The sequence below is a fragment of the Pteropus medius genome, unplaced genomic scaffold (assembly GCF_902729225.1).
Source record: "Pteropus medius unplaced genomic scaffold, Ma_sr-lr_union100, whole genome shotgun sequence".
Taxonomy (NCBI): domain Eukaryota; kingdom Metazoa; phylum Chordata; class Mammalia; order Chiroptera; family Pteropodidae; genus Pteropus; species Pteropus medius.
The window spans coordinates 15477390-15495742 of NW_024342471.1; the positions used below are offsets into that span (position 1 = coordinate 15477390).

At 48.0% G+C, this 18353-nt stretch overlaps 1 protein-coding gene and 1 pseudogene across 2 annotated transcripts in view; one reads left to right on the forward strand and one right to left on the reverse strand.

Annotated features, from left to right (window-relative positions):
* The window catches only part of HNF4A (hepatocyte nuclear factor 4 alpha), a 24295-nt gene extending 19956 nt beyond the window's left edge, over positions 1-4339 (forward strand). Inside the window, exons 9-10 of one of the 2 annotated variants that reach the window (XM_039864390.1) lie at positions 2863-3015; positions 4055-4339. In XM_039864390.1, coding sequence (XP_039720324.1) covers positions 2863-3015; positions 4055-4197 — 296 coding nt within the window. In that variant the 3' untranslated portion in view covers positions 4198-4339. The remainder of the gene's footprint in view (positions 1-2862; positions 3016-4054) is intronic. The other variant, XM_039864391.1, reaches the window with a different exon arrangement.
* Positions 4340-12719: 8380 nt separating this feature from the next.
* On the reverse strand, positions 12720-12838 carry LOC120604025 (uncharacterized; annotated as a pseudogene).
* Between the last annotated feature and the right edge of the window lie 5515 nt (positions 12839-18353).

Genomic DNA, 18353 nt, shown 5'->3' on the forward strand with positions numbered 1-18353 from the left:
AAAAAAAAAAAAGAAAGAACGAAAGAAAAACATTCCAGGCAAAAGAAACCAATACGGAATCCCTGAAGTAGGAGAGGTTAGAGTGTTTAAGAGAGAAGAATAAAGTTATGAGATGGGGGAGCTGTGTGAGATGAAGATGGAAATTGGGTGGAAACCAAATGACACGCATCTGGTTTTGCAGACCATGGTCAGAAATTCGGAATTTATTCTCATGCAACTACACTAAGAAGAGTGAAGATCAGACTAGTGTTTTGAACAAACCACTCTTATTGTAGTGTAGAAAGTGAATATTGGGGGGGGCAGGGCAAAGTAGAGGCAGGAGACCCCCGAGAATGCTGTTGTCTCCTGTCAGAGGAAGGACGATGGAGGCTTGGGCTGAGGCATGACTGGACGTCTCGCAGCAGAGGGAAATTTGATCGTCTGTTAGGAGGAAAGAAACCACAGGGTTTGCCCACTGATCAAATGTGGGGTGTGCGAAGGAGGGGAAGAGTCAAGGACGAAACCTACTTTTTTGCTTTGAGTAAGAGGAACACTGGCGGGGTAAGTTACTGAGATGAGGGAAAACAGTTCCAGTCTGTGTATGGTGGTGGTGGTAAGAGGTGGACCAAGAGATCCATTTCAGACTTTAATTAAACTTGAGACAACTGTTAGACATCCACGTTGAGTTATCAAGGAGGCAGTTGGATGTTTCGGTTTGTTGCTCAAACACAAACCCAAAGCTCAGGAGGAAAGGCAGCTCCGTGTGTTCTAGCAATTAGGTGCCATGGAAGGGGATTGTGGGAAGACTAGCCAAGGGATAGGAGCCAAGCCAGGGACGTTCCAGAATCCAAGAGAAGAGCGTGTTTTAAGGAGTAAGGAGAACAAAGCATTTAATGGTGTTAAATTCTACAAGATGGAGGTGTCCATCGGATGGGCAACATGGAAGCTCTTTGCGATTGTGAAAAGAACAGTGTCAGAGAACCTTCGGAAAGGAACCCAGATGGGGAAGTGTTACAGGGTGAGCAAGTGAGAAAGTGACGAAGCGGAGATGACGAGAGTAGACAACTCTAACAAGAGTAGACGACCCTTTGAAAATGTTTTGCTGTGGCGGGGGAACTATGAGGGAGCTGAGGATGATTGCAAAGGAGTGATCATAATGATGGACAGTGGAATTTTGACTGGACTAAAAGGGAAATAAAGATGGGGGTGACAAATAGTGAAAAGTGAAGGTCAATGAATTGGCATGCTCAATAGGGTCGAAGAATTTTTGTAGCGATGGTACTAAATGAAGTGAGCTGGGAAGGTAAGAGGTGACATCTAAGTGAAGAAGCTTGGACTCAAGATTTTGCAGGTGATGTAGTTATTGGTGGTGATACGGCCGAGGGCAAGTTTGCTCAGCCTCAGCACTAATGCTATGTGGGGGCTGACGTGTGCGTTGATTGGTCTAGCCACATGGCCTCTGCCCATGAAATGCCAGTGGCACTCCTCCACCAGGGACAACCAAAAATGCTTTCGAATATTGTCAAATGTCCCCTGAGGGGCCCAAATCACTCCCAGTAGGGAAGCATCGTCATATGGTAACTCATTTCGTGTTCGCTTGGACCCGGTACATATGGGGATATTACAAATCAGGTGTCACTGAGATCAAGATCAGGAAGGCGCTTGTGCTCTGTTGCCAGACAAACTTGGGTAAGATTTTAATCTCTCTGGACCCTGTAATCTCATCTGTAGACTGGGATAATAATGATACCCACCCTATAGGGTTAATGTAAGGACTAAATAATGTCAAAAATGAAAAGCACTGTAAAACGGTGCCTGGCACATAATAGGTGCTCAATAATTAATAGCTATTATTAAAACAAGGGTACTTCAGAGGCCTCCTGCAAGCCCTAAAATTCTATCATTGTTATGTTACTGACCACACCTTATATAGTATTATCACTCTCTGACACATTTTTTTGAAACAGTTACTGTGTTCCAGACACATTGCCAGGCCCTCAAAGAGAGGAGAAAAATACACCTATAATTGTAATATTCACAGACAGAGGAAGTGATTGCTCCCAAAAGCAGGGTTGCAGATAGGCTACTGTAGGAATTCCAAGGAAGGAGAGGTTTACTTCCTACTGGAGTACAGAGAATCCGAAGAGACTTCCCAAAGGAGAAAGTATCTGAGCCGGAATTTGGACATGTGGACCTGGAGTGGTGGAGAAAGCGTCTGTAACGGAAGCAACACATGAGCAACAGCATAGAGATCGGAAAGTACAGGGAAACGTAGATGCTGGAAGTAGGTCACCTTGGCTGAAGCAGAGGTGTGGGGATGAGACTGAAAGGCGAGTTGGGACCAAATGGTTGAACGACTTTTGTGCCAAAAAGCTTTGAGAGCCATCGATTAAATCCATTATATTAACATGCAATCGATACGCTACTCATGACAATATTTAAATGATCTCAGAGCTTCCTTACATGCTCCTTGTTTCTTTCAAATCGCTTTTGTTCTCTTGGTTTGTTGGGTCCTCTCAGTACCCTCATGAGGCCCATGGATGGGAATGGTAAGCCCCAGTTTACTAACCCATGCTTGTCGTTTGGTTTCTGCCCCGTTTCCACCATCTCATACAACTTCCCCCATCTCACAACTTTATCCTTCTCTCTCAAACACACAAAGCTCTCCCGCCTCAGGGCTTTTGCATTAGTTTCTCTTGACTTTTAAATGTTCTATTTCCTTTCATCCATCAGGTCTTAGCACAATAGGGAATAGAAACCCAATAAGCACCATCGATAATGGACGGACAGGTTGACTGGCTACACCTGAGGCAAATGGTGCCTCAGGCCCACAGTCGTTATCCCAGACTCTCCATCCTCATTGAGCACCCCCTCTACCTGCAGGGTCCTCCAGTGATGCAACTCATGCCCATCACCCTCTGCACCCTCACCTGATGCAGGAACACATGGGCACCAACGTCATCGTTGCCAACACGATGCCTGCTCACCTCAGCAATGGACAGATGTGTGAGTGGCCCCGACCCAGGGGGCAGGCAGGTGGGCATCTTGGGTTCTACTGAGGAATGGGGTGAGGCTGGAGCCTGGGAGCGGTGCCAGGGGAAGGTTGGGTCTATAACATGGGAACCACAATACAACTGTTCTCTGGGCTCCAGAGAACGAGGAGTAAGATTGTTCCTTTGTTAAGGCTGTTATTCATTGCGGTGATTGACAGCCTCTACTGAATGAAGCTGTTCTTGGGATGAGGCAATCCACCAGACAAGATTGCCCCTTGGGTGAGGATGTCTATTGGGGTGAAAATCCAGTAGGTGTTGTCCACTAGGTAAACTTGTTCATTGAGTAAAGCTGCTCACTTGGATAAGGCTATCTATTAGACAGTTGGGTGAGACTATTCATTGAGTGGGGATGTCCTTCAGGCTAAATGCTCCTCTGAGGTGAAATCTCACAAGAGTGAGTTTGTCACTGGGCAAAGTTATTCAAAGACTAAGATTATCATTGGGATGCGGTGAACCACATAAAATAAGATTGTTCTTTGGGAAAGTTGCCCATTGAATAAAGTTAGCCAAGTGGGTCATGGTCAAAGTCACTTCCTGAACCTGTGGTGGGGGTGATTAGTTCTGTTACTGATCTACCTAAATATCAGAGAAATAGTATTTTTTAGGCCAGTTAGCCAGACCCTTGGGTCTCAACTGTTGCTTCTCCTCTCTGAGAAAGTATATTCCTGTCACATGTCCCATTGTCCTTGGGGAGAGTCAGACTTGGGCCTTGGTTTGGGAGAAGCAGCCCACATCTCCATATCAAATGGTGGAACAGATGGGGATTGGTAGGACCTGGGAAAAGGCTGTGACCATGGAATCTGGCCCAGTCACAACTTTCCAGACCTCATGGAACTTAGACTATGATCTGGGACTCAGAAGGTGTGAGCTGTAAGAGACCTGAAAGATTATCTCATTTCATTTGCTCATTTTATAGAAGAAACTAAGCCCCAGAAAGGGAGAAGAGCTTTCCTAGGGCTCTTATTTATTCCCCGAAGGGCCGGAATTCTGAGCAGTCCCTGTCTCTCTCTCTGTTCCTCCAGCCACCCCTGAGACACCACAGCCCTCACCGCCAGGTGGCTCGGGGTCTGAGCCCTACAAGCTCCTGCCAGGAGCCATCGCCACAATTGTCAAGCCCCCCTCTGCCATCCCCCAGCTGACTATCACCAAGCAAGAAGTCATCTAGCAAGCTGCTGGGGGTCAGGGGCTCTGCTGGCCCCGCAGCCCCCTCAGAAAGTCCCTGGTGGTCACTTGGTCACCATGAAGATGACAACAGGGCCAGTCCCAGAGCAGTAATGGAAAGGGCAAAGAGCCCAGGAACTTGGGCTGCAGGCCACATCCCATTGCCACCCTCCACACCTGCTCTGGATGATGGGGCTTTAACTTGGGGAGACCCCAGCTGGAAAATCCTCCGCCGCCTTGGACAACTTTTCTCTTGCTGAAGCCACTGCCTTCCCCTTCATCCATATCTACCCCCAAGTTCTTCACCCCCCAAGGACTGCTGACTGGAGACAACATGGGACCTTGCCTTAACACAGCTCCCCTCCCCTCAGACTGGTACTTCTCTCCTAGAGCTGTCATAGTGTCCAGTCACAGAGGGCCCTTTGAGGCTGGGTCGGATTGTGACCCCTTAGTCTTCTCTGTTCTGCTGCCTCAGCCTCCAGCGCCCCTCTCCACTGCCACAGTCACCTTCCTCTGCCCTTTTAGTGTCTCCAAAGCCACCTCTCCAGAGGCTGAGGAAGACTTGGAAACAATGTCCCCAGTCATTCTGGGAACACTTTTAAAGCACTGTCTGGGGCTAGGCACAGTGTAGGAGATTGTTGAGAAGGAAGACACATTCCTTCTCTGACCCACAGCTCATCCCTTCTTCAGGGACTTGGGTGGGACCCTCGGGTGGATCCCTGGGGACGGAGTCATGATCTCTACAGGCTCTCAACAATGAGAGAACAGTCCGAGGTGGACAACTGCAGCAGGAACTTGGAGGGAAGGCCGGAGTGGTCAGAGAGAGCATCCAGAAAGAGGCAGACGATGCACCGGGCCCTTAAGGAAGGGTTGGATTTTGCTGGTGGAGCAGGTGAGACAGGACATTCCAAGGGAGGGCAAAGAGCTGGGTAAAGCCTGGAGGTTAGAAGGGCATCGGGGGGAGGGCTGCCTGGAGCAGAGTTGTCATGCCAGATAGTGGGGGAGCCTTGAATGCCAGACTGGGGCATTGAGACCTGGGTTCCTAGGCCATGAGTAGCTGGAGAGGGGTGTGCAGTGAATTGAGCTTTCATAAGCTCAAGACAACGATCCTACAGAGGCCGGAAGTTTTGGAGGAAGCAGGGAGATCAGATGGGGGCAGCTCATGTAATCCAGGTGAGATAGAGATGAGGCTTAAGAATGGAGAAGGATGGATAAATCTTCAGGTCAGAGTTGATATCAAGGGGGAATTATCCACCAGGGCCTGTCTCAAGCTCTTCCTTATTCCCAGAACTGTCTTAAGGCACTTGATTTGTGTCACCTCCTTTCATCCTCCCTACTACCCAGAGAACCATACAGAAGATGAAACTGAGGTTAAGTAATTTTTCTGGAACTCACAGAGCTGGTAAGTGACCAAGTCAGGACTTGATCCCAGGTCTGCTTGGATCAGAACAGGAGCTCCTAACCGTGGTGGCTGAACAACTCTGAAAGGGCCCTCTCTCCTCACTGTGATCGAGTTGAGGGACTTCCTGCCCTCACCAGCCTCGGAAGCCAAAACTTCATTTGTCCCAGGAGCCGTGCCCACGCCCACGACTAATTGTCATGATGATGTGCTGAAATCCAGTTAGTGGCCAGATTCTGGCTTGCTGATCGACAAGGAGATTCATAACTCCTGGGTCCCTTTTCTCTCTTTACTCCCCAACTTTGGGAGATGGGTGTCAGGGATTTGGCTCTTGGGAGACAGACAAATATGGCCTGGTGTTCTAGGAATGGGACGGTTTGGGTGGGGGACGGGGGAGAGGTCTGGGTTTGAGACCTGCTCTGGGGAGCATCGCTCAAGGTACATTCTGGAACCGTAAAACCCCAGGATAGAACAGCCAGTGCCTCATCCATGCAGAATGTTGGTGGCTTTGGGGGAAATTCTGAAAAATGCCACTTGCCAATGGGAATTATAGTGGGGACCAGATCTGGGACTAGAGCTGTGCTTACGTGGAAGGGTGGACAGTTAGACCGCTTACCAACCCCCACCCAGGACTGACCCTTCTGAATAGGCGGGGGCAGTACCCCAGTGCCCCAAGATCCCATCATTAGTGATTATTCCTTTTGGCAAAAGAGGCATGAAGGGCATTGGGACAGTATATTCAAGAGAAATCTCTACATCTCCAGTGCTGTCAGGATTGGCCTTTCCCACTCCAGCAAGCCAGGTCCCCAATCCCAGGAGAGATTGTCTCCTGCTCAGTGCTCTCAAACCTTCCTCAGCCACCTTTCATTTAGGTTCCCCAGAAATCCCAGCCAAGGGGCTCAGACTGGTCTGGTAGGGAAGCGGGAGTCATTCTGGTCATCCCGCTCATTCCCACTGTTTGTCCGTCTGCCCCACAGTGTCGCTCAGGCCTCTGTCATGGGAACAAAGTAGAGATAAGGATTTCCCGTGGGATGGAGTGGGGAGACAGTGGCTTTTAATGGTAGCAATTTTCTGGGGCAGAGGGTCAGCCCTCCGCCCAAATCAACTCTTCCTGGAGGAGAAATCTATTCTCTTTTAATAATTTTATTGTAATGCAGGAAACAAAATAAAGGCAAGTTTACTTTTCTGATTCTGAACTGAGGACACCACACTGGATTTTTTTTTTTTTTCCTACCTGAGTTGTGGTCCAGAAACAAAATCTGATGGACTAAGAAAAGGTTGGGAGGGCAAGCACGGACCCTGTGATTCCTCCTCGGAGACAACCCCTTCTCCAGGCAGCTCTCAGAAGCTTCCAGAATCCACAGGCTCTCCTGAGAGTGGACAGAAAGGAGAGGAGAGGGTTGGAAATGGATGCTCCTAGATCTCTTGTGATGACCAGGCTAATTACTTTTGCCAAATTGCTCTGTGGTTTGCCCTGACTGGTTTGGAATGTGAAATTCACATCAAGCAATTCTGGAAGTGGGCTGGGTTCTGTCAGATGCATCAACATCTTCCTGTGGCTGTGAATGTCGTTAGGTCCCATGCTGACACCTGAGCCCCTGTCACTGCCACCCAATGGGGCAAAGAAGCAAAAACAAATTTCTTGTGTGTTTTAACAAAAGTTTATAAAGCAAAATAAATGGCACATATGTTTTCTAAGTCCTCGGATGGGTGTCTTTTCTTCCTTTCAGGTGTTAGCGATAAGAATGAAAATAGTTGGATAGTTGTCTACAGTGCGCAAAGTGCTTTCATACCCATTCTTGTTTAATCTTCGCGTCGAGAAGTAAGCAAGTTAGGCATTATTATTATTATTATTGACCCCTACTCTATAGATGGGGAAACTGAAGGTCAGGGGAAGTGATTTTCCTTGAGAGGCAGAGGTGGAAATCCGGAACTCTGGTCTCTTGATTCTGAGTACTCAGTATATGGAGAGAGTGAAAGTCGATAAGTGAGGGGGTGATGGAAAGATCTGGAAGGAAAACAAGGGTTCATGGGTTGGTCTGTCATCTACTCTCAGGGTCTGAGAAGGAGCCCTATTCTGGGTCCTGGGTCAACCTACCAGCAATAAGCGATGAGTAGGCGTGGGGAAATGTCATCAGAGCAAGAGGTGTTTTGAAAAAGAATAAAAGCAAGGGATGCATTTGAGAAAAACGAGCCACCACAGGCCACAGCCTCACATGCGCTCGGGGGTGTGCTGGAGCTGGCTCGTGGCAGCCAGCTGTTCACTTCTCTTCCTAAGGTCACAAGGCGACATGGATACAGGGAGTGGGGGCATGTACACCAGAAGAACTGGCAAACACTACGGATCAAGGCTTCCCGCTGGAGAGCCTGTTGTTAAACATTGACCAGCACACCACGGGCATTCAGCGGATGGGTAGAGGGGGGTTTGCGATGCCTGGACTGTGGGATGCCTTGGTGGGGTGTCCCTCAAGGACGAGGGTAGAGCAGGGTGACCCTTTCAGCTCTTCCCCAAGGGAAAGGACAACAGTTCTAGTCTGGGAGTCACACATCTCCAAGATCAGTGTAACCTTGGTCAGGTCACCCCACCTCTCTGAGCTGCATCTGTAAAATGGGACCGATCCCTCCTTACAGGGGTGATGTCAAGATTAAACTGACTGAGATGATAGTAACTGTAAGAGATGATACTAATTGTGTATATGAGGCGCCCCAAGTGGCTGTCACTGGGGACTCAGTGAATGTGAACTCTTCAGCCAGCCCCTTTCCAGTGAGAGGCTAACCATTGAGGTCTCCGGCCTCAGGAGCACTGCTTGCCTGATCCGGGGGCCACTCCCACCTTCCCCTGTCCCTTCCCTCCACTGACGAGCACCAGGAAATGTTTTCTATAATGTAGCAACAGAAGCCTTGTCCATGCCTCTGCCAGCATGGACATGGGGGGTGGGCGCCAAGGAGGCTATCGCAGTCCTAGAGTATGCTTAATAAATCCCTATCAAAACCATAAACCCTGAGCTGCCATAAATTCCTCTGGCCTTGGCTCCTCCACTTCATCAGCCCTTTGCCCTTTAATCTCAGATCTCAGCGTGGGTGGAGGCCAGAGCTTGATTTCCATTTCAGCTGCAAAACAACATCAGCTTGAGAGATAAACAGCAAATGCCATTATCCTCATTTTAGAGGTAATGAAACCGAGGTTCAGAGAGGGGAAGGAAATTGTCCAAGGCACACACCTGTGCTTCTTCTACCAACCCATGTGGCCTCACTGAGCAACCCCTACAAAGGTTGCTTCCCCAGCCATAATGTTAGTAGCTTTTTATCCCATTATTACAAATGGAGCCCCACTACTCAAAGAGCAGGCATGAGAAGTGAAAGGGACTATGGGTGATAGGCTATAGTGAGGATCCAAAGGAAGTTCTATGCAGCGTGAATGACCTGTCATCCCAAATCAGTGGCATTGCCTTATTTCCTCTTTTGTGGAACCCAGATCACCTTTAATTTACATTTCTCGAATCGGAGTGTCATATGTAAATTCCAAGCCATGATCGAAGAAACCCGAATCACAAGATCCCATGATTCTACTTGATGCTGGTGGAGCTGAAAACCAAATCTTGATGTCAAAGACATTTATTGAGCTCTTCCACTTTGTCGAACATTGGTAGACATAATTTAATCCCCACAACAACTCCATGAGTCAGCTCTTCTTGTTCTGCTGTACAAACGAGGAAACCAAGGCTCAGGAGGAGGAAGGGAACTTGACCAAGGTCCACAGCCAGTGTGACAGCTGAGATTCACATGCCTGCTGTCCAGCTCCAGGGGCCACCATGATGGAATGGAGGAGGGCACTGATGACTCGGTCACTGCGTGGTGAGCACAGAAGTAGTGTGAACTGTGGGTAGTTCGTCATTTGACAAATGTCGGTGGGCAAAGCCCTGTGCCAAAGCATCTGGGTGTTGCGCAGTGTCGGTACCACAAAGCACCTCCCTGTGGGTGCTTACTATTTTCACTTGTATGGGGAGAAATAACAAGTAGTTGAATATTAAGAGTCAAAGGCTTGTGAGTGACAGCTAGAGAGATGACAGTTTGAGAGAGAATGAGATTACTGCAGTCTGGGCAAGGGAGTGATGGGCACACGCAGGAGAGGGATTCAGGGGCAATAGTAAGGTAGAGAAAAGACTCAAGTGCATTTGAGGCTGAGGGGAGAGAATGGGCCGGGGCAGGCAGCCGGATGCACAGCCTGCGGGTGGGAGGGAGGACGGAGCCCCTCACTTCCCAACCTTCAGTCATTGCACGTGCCATCCTGACCCTCTGCATACCCGCGGACCACTGCACCTTCCGCTACTTAATATTTTCCTTTAAATCGATTCATAGTCATTCTCTTTATACTGATCACTGACATAAATGGGAAACCAGTGTCACTTTCTATAAACAGGAGATGGTTGAAAAATTAGAGTGAAAAGAAAACAATATTCTCAAGGTGCAGCCAGAGAGGATCGCCCAGGAAAGCTCTGCTTTTTCTTCTTCAAACTGGAAATTGACAAGTATTTAGAGAGATGTTAAAGACATACGCTATCCGATGGAAACGTTCTCCTTCAAGTTTTCAGAAGGAAGTAAGACCTGTAAAGAGACAGGCTTTGGGGACAATATCACTTAGTGCCATCCCTGTGCATCTCTAAAATCACTCGGCATGCCACTGAAGTCCTTATCTCACACCTGGATGGATGCTACGACAGCTGGTCTGGGCCAGGTGGTGAGGACCTCAGACACCGGGCCGCTGGAATTTCTTTTGGGGAAATAAGAAACCACTGGCGATTTTAGATCGGAGAAAGGCTATAGCCAGATCTATATTTCTAAAGGATCGTCCTGGCAGCTTTGTGGAGGAGAGATTGGAGGGGCTGTGACTGTAAGCAATGAGACCAGTGAGGACACCCGTGCACTGGGCCAGTGAGAGATGGTGAGGTCTGCACCAAAATGGTGGCAGTAGAAATGCAGAGGAGGGAACCAATTCAAGAGTCGTACACGTTCATTCGTTCATTCACTTGCTCAGCAAATATGTAGTGGGTGCCTACTCTGTGCTGTGCACCTTTCTAGGCACCAGGGTACACAAGTGAGCAAGACAAATAAAGTCTCTGATTTTATCTTCTAGAGGGAGCAAGTAGATAGCGTTTGAGTGAATAAATAAATAAAGGTAATTTCAAATAGTCCAGTGCTGTCAGACTGTCAAACAGTCGAGTTCTTTAAAAGTAAAACAAGTCGTGGTGAAAGCGTGAATGTGAAGTAAAAATAACGAAATAGGGTAATTTGAAAGGTCGGGGGATGGGGTCACATCAGACTGAGGAGTCTGGGGGGCCTCCCTGAGGAGGTGAATCTGGCCTGAGAGCTGGAGGATGAGAAGGGGCCAGCTACACAGAGCCCTGGGGGAAAGGCGTGCCAGGTGGAAGGAACTGCAAGCGTTAAAGCCCCGAGGTGGGAACAAGCTGAGCATCTTGGAAGGTAAACAAAAAGGTCAGTGTGGCTGGAGCGGATTGAAAGATGAAGTCTGAGAGGTAGGCGGGGGCAGGAGCAGGTGGGGCCTTCTAGGCCATGAGGAAGATCTTGGGTTTTATTTTCAGTGCAATAGAAAACTCTTAAAAGTTTTTAAATAGGGAGGTGATGAGATCTGATCCGTGTTCTTAAAAGGTTACTCTCCGCTGTGTAGAGAACGGGCTATAGGGAACACGAGTAGAAGCAGAGAAGCCCAGAGGTGATCTGTGAGGTGGTCCAGGGGAGATAATGGCAGCTTGGACTAGAGTGGTGTGGTAGCCAGGAGCCCCGCCAAGAGCTCGCTTATGGGTTGGATGTGTGAAGGAACAAAAGAGAATTCTAAGGTGACCCCCGAGACGCCTGCCCCTGCTCTATAGGCACCTTCTTCCAATTATTTAATCAGACACTAATCTGAGTGCTGCTGTGAAGGGATTCTGCAGATGTTCTGGAGGTCCCTAACCAGTTGACTTGGTGATAGGGAGATTTCCCTTGGGGAGCCTGTCCTAATCAGGTGAACCCCTAGAGGGGGCTGGGCTCTTTCTGGCAAATGAAATTAGAAGTGTGAGAGGGAGTCGGCATGAAGGAAATTCTCTGTGCCTGGCTTCGAAGATGGAGGGGGCCACATTGCAAGGAATGCTGGCGGTCTCTAGAAGCTGAGAGGGAACCCCCGCTCACAGCCAGCTAGGAAATGGTGACCTCAATCCTACGACCATGAGAAACGGAATTCAGGTGACAGCCTCGATGAACTAGGAAGTGAATCCTTCCCCAGAGCCTTCAGGTAGAGACGTAGCCCATCCAATACTTTGATTTCAGCTGTGTAAGACCCTGAGCAGAGAACGCTGTCACGGCACGCCCATGTGACCGGACACTATGCGATAACAGATGCGTGTTGTTTTAAACCACTAAACTCGGGGTAAATTGTTATCCAGCATTGAAGACGAACGTAGGTGGTGGGGGAGAGGGGAGGCCAGATTGGGATGTTTCGGAAGGTAGCCCTGGGTTGGATGTGTGAAGGAAAAAAGAGAAGCAGCTGTGGGGCTGGCGGCAACGGTTCCTGCAACGCGGAAGCTTGGAGGCGCTGTGGCTTTGGCGTAGAAAGCAGAGTTCCGTTGGGATGCTTTATTTGAGATGCCAATTAAAGATCCAAGAAAGCATCGTTCATAAGCCCAGAGCTCAAGGAGAAGGAGAGGTAAAGTCAAGCCTTAAGCCTGAGATTGAAAACCCACATGGGAATACCACTCAGCAAGAAAATGGCACGAACTGCTGATACAAGCCCCTGGGTCTCAGACGCATCATTCAGAGTGTGAGGAGTCAGACCCCAAAGGCTGACTATGATAAGATCCCATCTACATGATATTCTGGAAAAGGCACAAGTCTAAAGACAGATGCAGTGGTTGCCAGGGGCTAGAGCTGGGGTGAGGGGTTTGAACAAGAAGGGGCAGAGGGGAAGAGCCTGGAGGGTGATGGACATTCTCTGTATCTTGATGGCAGTGGTATTTTATTTTACTTATTTTATTTTTATTTTTTCTTATTTTTTTTTTAGGCGAGGCAACCCTTGGTTGACCTCGCAGATTGCAAAGACCTTGTCAGCTTACAATCTCTTATTTTTTTTTTTATGCCTACAGCACCTGATCTTCCTAGGTGGTCTCCCCTCCAAGTACTAACCAGGCCCCACCCTGCTTAGCTTCTGAGATCAGACTGGATCGGGCTTGTTCAGAGTGGCATGGCTGTAGGCCGGTAATGGTGTTTTAATTGAACATATACATTTGCCAAGGCTTGCAGAACCATACACTACGAATAATGAGTTTTAATGTATGGAAATTTTACCTTAATAAAAATATATGAAAAGAAAAAAAAAAGCTAAATAGTTGTGTGCGCTCATTTAGAGAGAGACTGTAGCCAGGAGAGAGATGTAGGGAAGGACTTGACTCCAGGCCACTCCACCATCCGGGCTGGAAAGAGCAAGAGGAGCAAAGCACAGGTAAGATGAATGTTGATGGTGAGGGAAGGGATTTGAACAGTGTCAGGTGCGGTCCTACTGTGTGCTAAGTGTGCTGGCACACTGGTCTTGTGTAGCCAACCTCAGTGAGGCTGTGAGGTGAGTTGTTTTATAGATGAGAGGAAATGAGTTGCCCCGGGTCCACATAGACCATAATAGTAGCAGAGTGAGATCATCCATACTAGCCCTGTACTCTAGTCCCTGTTAGTTAAATGAACGACTAAACAAATGAACGAACAAACGAATGAACGAATGAATGAACAAACGAACGAATGAACGAATGAATGAACGAGCAAACAAATGTCACTGTGGTCCAGGTGCTGAGGTCTCACCTGCAGGTTCAAGCTGATGATATGAGAACGTGGTCTTGTTAGAGAACTTGGGGCCATAAAACTTGTTCCATTTCCCTTCTTGTGCACCGCCCTGTCCCTCCCCCTACAGTTCTGAAATTGCTCCCTGGCCTTGGGAAGGGCTCCCCAGTCTTATCTCAGGGGAGAGTGAAACTGTAAAAGCCTTTATGGCTTTGAGATCATGTCTGGCGGGGGCAGCGATTGTCACCATAAACCTGAGTGACCCCATGAGGGTGATGCCCTGGGCCACAAGAGTCAGGGGACTGTTGAGCAAAGCCAAGGAGTGGTCACTGCTGAGCCGGGCACTTTGGGGCCTGTGGTCAGGGCCCCTCACAGATTTATTTCATCCTCGCATAAACCCCCGGAGGCAGCAGTAATTGTGATATTGTAAAAATTCTACGATGCACTTTGTTTTCCACATTATGATGTCTATGAAGTTAGGCTGTGTCTTTAAAGCAATGGCATCTCGCATTTGCTGTCGATTAGATCTGGTGGTGGTCGTTATTTCCGGTGGCCTGACTGGACAGCTACGCCCTCTGTGTATTTCATCATAAACGACTTAAAGATCATTTGCGGGAGGCACATGAGTCTTGGTTGCTTCCTGAAAACCTGTTGACACCTTCTGATAAGAGGGAGAAAGCACCAGGCAGGGTCAAACCCGCAGGATAGGAGTAAGCGGGTTCAAAGAAAATTCCGGGGACAATAGTGGGACATTCTCTCAAGAAATGTGCGTGATCAAAGCTTTTAATGGTATGGAGGACAGCAGTGAGAGAAAAAATATGGACAAGGGAGATTCTGGGTGGAAAAGTGATCTAGATGAGCTGGATGTTGGCCATGAAGAACTTAAAGGAGTTCCTTAACTAATTTATTTCACTTACATTTTCCTTGATATTTGTGCACAAGAATGATGTGTGTGTGTGACTTTAAAAACAATGTCTAAGTAAGTCTTAGAACTCTTTAATAAATACACAATAACAATTCCAAGTGCTAAGAAAGCATTGCATTATAATTGAATTGGTCTATGTTTGTTTTTTGTTTTTTTAGTGGGACTCAAAATGCTAGTGCCTCTTACAATAGAAAGAAGCATCTTAGTGAGATTCTACCCATTTCATAGATGAGAAAATTGGGGAAACAGAGGGCACAGGACAAATAAGCTGTGGAGGCAGGGTTCCTCTGACAACAGGTCCTGTGCTCTTTCGAATACCCAAGACTGACTTGGATATGCATACTGACTCTCTCATATCCTTCAAAAGTCTTGGCCCAAACAATTCCAGTCTGCCACCCCCAAAAGACTTTGGGAAGTGCTGAGCTGTCCCGTTATTCCAAATTCAAGCAGGAGAGGATTTGCAAGATGCCTTCTGTCCAATGAACCAACAGCCCCTGTTTCCCATCACCCAAGTCAGCTACCCCAACCTGGCCAAGCCCACCCCAATCTGTGCTGTCACGCTTCCTTCGGGCTCTCCCTAGGTCTCTGGTGCATGGGTCCAGTGCGACGGGACTCCCACCTCATTTTACAGATGAGGAAACTGAAGCCCAGAGAGGTTGCCTGACTCTCTAAGATCACAAGCGAGTGGGTGTCAGGGAAGAGTCTGGAATCCACGGCTCAGAATTTAGCGCTCTTTCCAACTTCACAGGTATTCTAGATCCAGAAGAGGCAAGCTGAGAAGGGAGAGCAAGGGGCTCAAAATGGGTCAAAAGAAAGGAGTTTCTGGCAAGAGGGATTGCCAAGTGTTAAACACATAGTCAAGCAATAATGCCGAGGTCCTTACCTGAGTCTTAGTAAGACCAACAAATTCTGGGATAGCTGTGCTTAGAGGGGTAGCAGAGGCCCTGTCTTGCCATAGATAAAATACGGTTGGCCAGCACAGTGTCTGACATACAGTATGTTCTCAGAGGATGGGGCCAAACTACACCAGGTATCTTTCCCATCCCCATCAGACCCTACCTCTCTCTCTTAAAACCCTCTAACGGCTTCCCATCATTCCTAGAACAAAATTCCAACCCCTTGCCGGGGCCCCCAGGATCTATATAACGTGGCTCCCGACCACTTCTCTGAGGCCGTCTCCTGCCACTCATCCCGTTGGTCATTCCGTTCCAGCTCCCTTGGCCTCCTCTCTGTTCCTCAACACACCAAAGCTGTTCTCATTTCACAGGCTTGACCCTGATGTTTCTGTTTTCTGGAACATTCTCTCCCCAGCTCTTCCCATGGCCGCGTCCTTCTAACCATTCAAGTCTCTGCTCAGATGTTGTCTCTTGGACAGAAATTTCTCTGAACAACTTAGCTAAATATGTGAGGCTACGTGGTCTCTGTTGCAACTGCTGAAATCTGCCATTATGGCATGAAAACAACCATAAACAATATGTATTAAAAAAAAAATGAAGAAAGCCAACAATATGTAAGCGAATGGGCATGGTTGGTTCCAATAATTTTATTTACAAAAGCAGGCACCAGGCCAAATTTGGCCAATGACTATAGTTTGCTGATCCCTGCTCTGACTTATGTCTTATTTGATTTTCTTCATTGTACTTACAGCAATCTAAAATTATTTATTTGTACAGCGATTGATTATTTTCCTCTCCCCTTCTCCCCTTAGACTGTTAACTCTTTGAGCAAGGACTTTATCAATCTTGTTTAACACTGCCATGGTCACCAGCCTCCAAGATGCCCCCCAATAAGCTCCACTTCCTGGTATTCACTACACGATGAAGTTCTCTTCCAAATGGAATAGGGCTGTCCTGTATAATCACTAGGATAGCGTGGAAGAGAAGGAGTGTGACTTTCAAGGCCAGGTTATAAAAGGCATTGTGGCTTCCATCTTGCCATCTTGGATCGCTTGCTCTAAGGAAGCCAGCAGCCATGTTGTAAGGATGCTCAAGCTGCCTTATGGTAAGGTCCACATGGAGAGGAGCTGAGGCCTCCTGTCAACCGCCAGCCATGTCAACGAGCCATCTTGGAAGTGGGTCCTTCAGGCCCAGTCAAACCTTCAGGTGACCATGGCTCTGGCTGACTGTAACCTCATAAGAGATCCACCTAGCTAAGCCACTCCTGAAGTCCTACCATACAAAAAGTGAGGAATAATAAATGTTTGTTGTTTAAATAATGTGTTATGCAGCCATAGATAAAATATAGTTGGCCAGCATAGTATCTGACATATAGTATCTGCTCAATAATTATTGGTTAATAAATAAGTAAGGTGCTCAATAAATATTATAGAAGGACACATTATCAAAATAAATATTTGAAAGACATTAATGTAATATTATACAAATATTTGTGAAAATCCAAGTTAAATAATATAGAAGGGCACAATTGAGTCTTACCTAATCTACTAAGAGGACAAGGTGCCTATACAAGAATTCTTCCAATATTGAGATCTTAAGCTTCTGGGATGCTCAGTTCCTGTGTTTCTAGTACTTTCTAAGTTTATGATTATATGATCTTGAGATTTTAGGTGCCTGTTTCACCAAGTTCAGAATTCTAAAATTTTGTGATTCTATAATTCATTTATCAATACATTTTTTTCAGTACCACTTCTCTATGGGGCACAGTGCCAGGAGCTAGGGATTCAGTAAAGACAACCCTGGTTTGCCCATCTATGGCTGATGGGGACAGAGGCAAGCACATGGGCATGTATGATACACAGCTCTGTTATGCAGATAGCTCTGTTATGCAGGGGCAGCAACCCAGCCACCTTGGGAGGCTCGTAAGCAGAAATGGTTTCCCAGGAGAGACAGGAGAAAGTATTCTAACCAGAAAAGGGGGCGCTGGTGTACACTGTGTTCTAAGTGGAGAGAACAGCAAGTGCAAAGGTACAGGGGTTAGGGAGCGGGGGAGAGGGCATGGCATATCTGGTGAACGAAAACGAGGCTGGTGTGAATTAGTGTAAGTTAGTGTGTGTGGGGGGGCGGAATGCCAGAGAGAGGCAGAGTGGCAAGAGACTATAGCCAGATGACAGAGGACCTCGTAAACCAGGTAGAGTCTGAACTTTATCCTGAGGGCAAAGGGGAGCCAGTGGAGGGTTTTAAGAGGAAGAGCGACACAGTCTGCTTAAAGTTTAGAAAGATGCTTCCTGCTGCTACAAAGAGGAAAGACCAGAGGGAAGGCTGGAACAAGACCCCAGGTGAGAGGAGAGGCCCGAATGGATGGGAGATGGGCCTGAGAGAGACGTTTCATCTGTGGTGTGCCGAACGGGTGGGGGGTGTGGATTATACTGGGAATATACAGGTTGGCGAGCCCTGGACTTCCTGATTCTAAGATTCTCTGATTCTGTGTTCAACACTCCATAATTTTGTATGCAAAATGCCCATTGAGAGCACTACACCTTATTATCCCCGACCTCACACTGCCTGGCATCCCTACTTTCTGAGCCTCCGGGGTTCCTTGTTTGTAAAGTGGGGATCATCAACAACTTTCACCCACCTTCCGTGGGGGTGAAAGCTGGTGTGGGGCGAGCATCTGCACAAAGCGGTCGGTCCTTCCATGAGAGGCACGTTTGTCCTAAGTGCTGGGCACACAGGCGTGGTCACGAAGGACACGGGCCCTGAGAGGATGGAAGAGGTCGGACGGGAAGAGCACAGTAAGGAGGAGCCGGGTTCTTGTCTGCTCCTGGGGACCTGGGTTGCTCTGGCCTCTGGGCTTCTGGCTGGGCATCTGGTGTCCAGATTTGGTTGTTTGCTTCCAGACACCAGCAAGTTTACAAGTTGACTGTGGCAGGGGGGTGGGGGGGTCCCCATATCTGTAGCCTCCTGGCCCTCTCAGCATCTCCTTCTGATCTTTAACTCCCCCAGGGCTAGGGGTAGACAGGCAGGATCTGGTCTTTCCTGGGCAGGTCTGAGCCAGGCCAAGTACCACCCAGTTGGTTGGACCCAACCTACTCCCAACCCAGGCCCGCCTCAAGGTC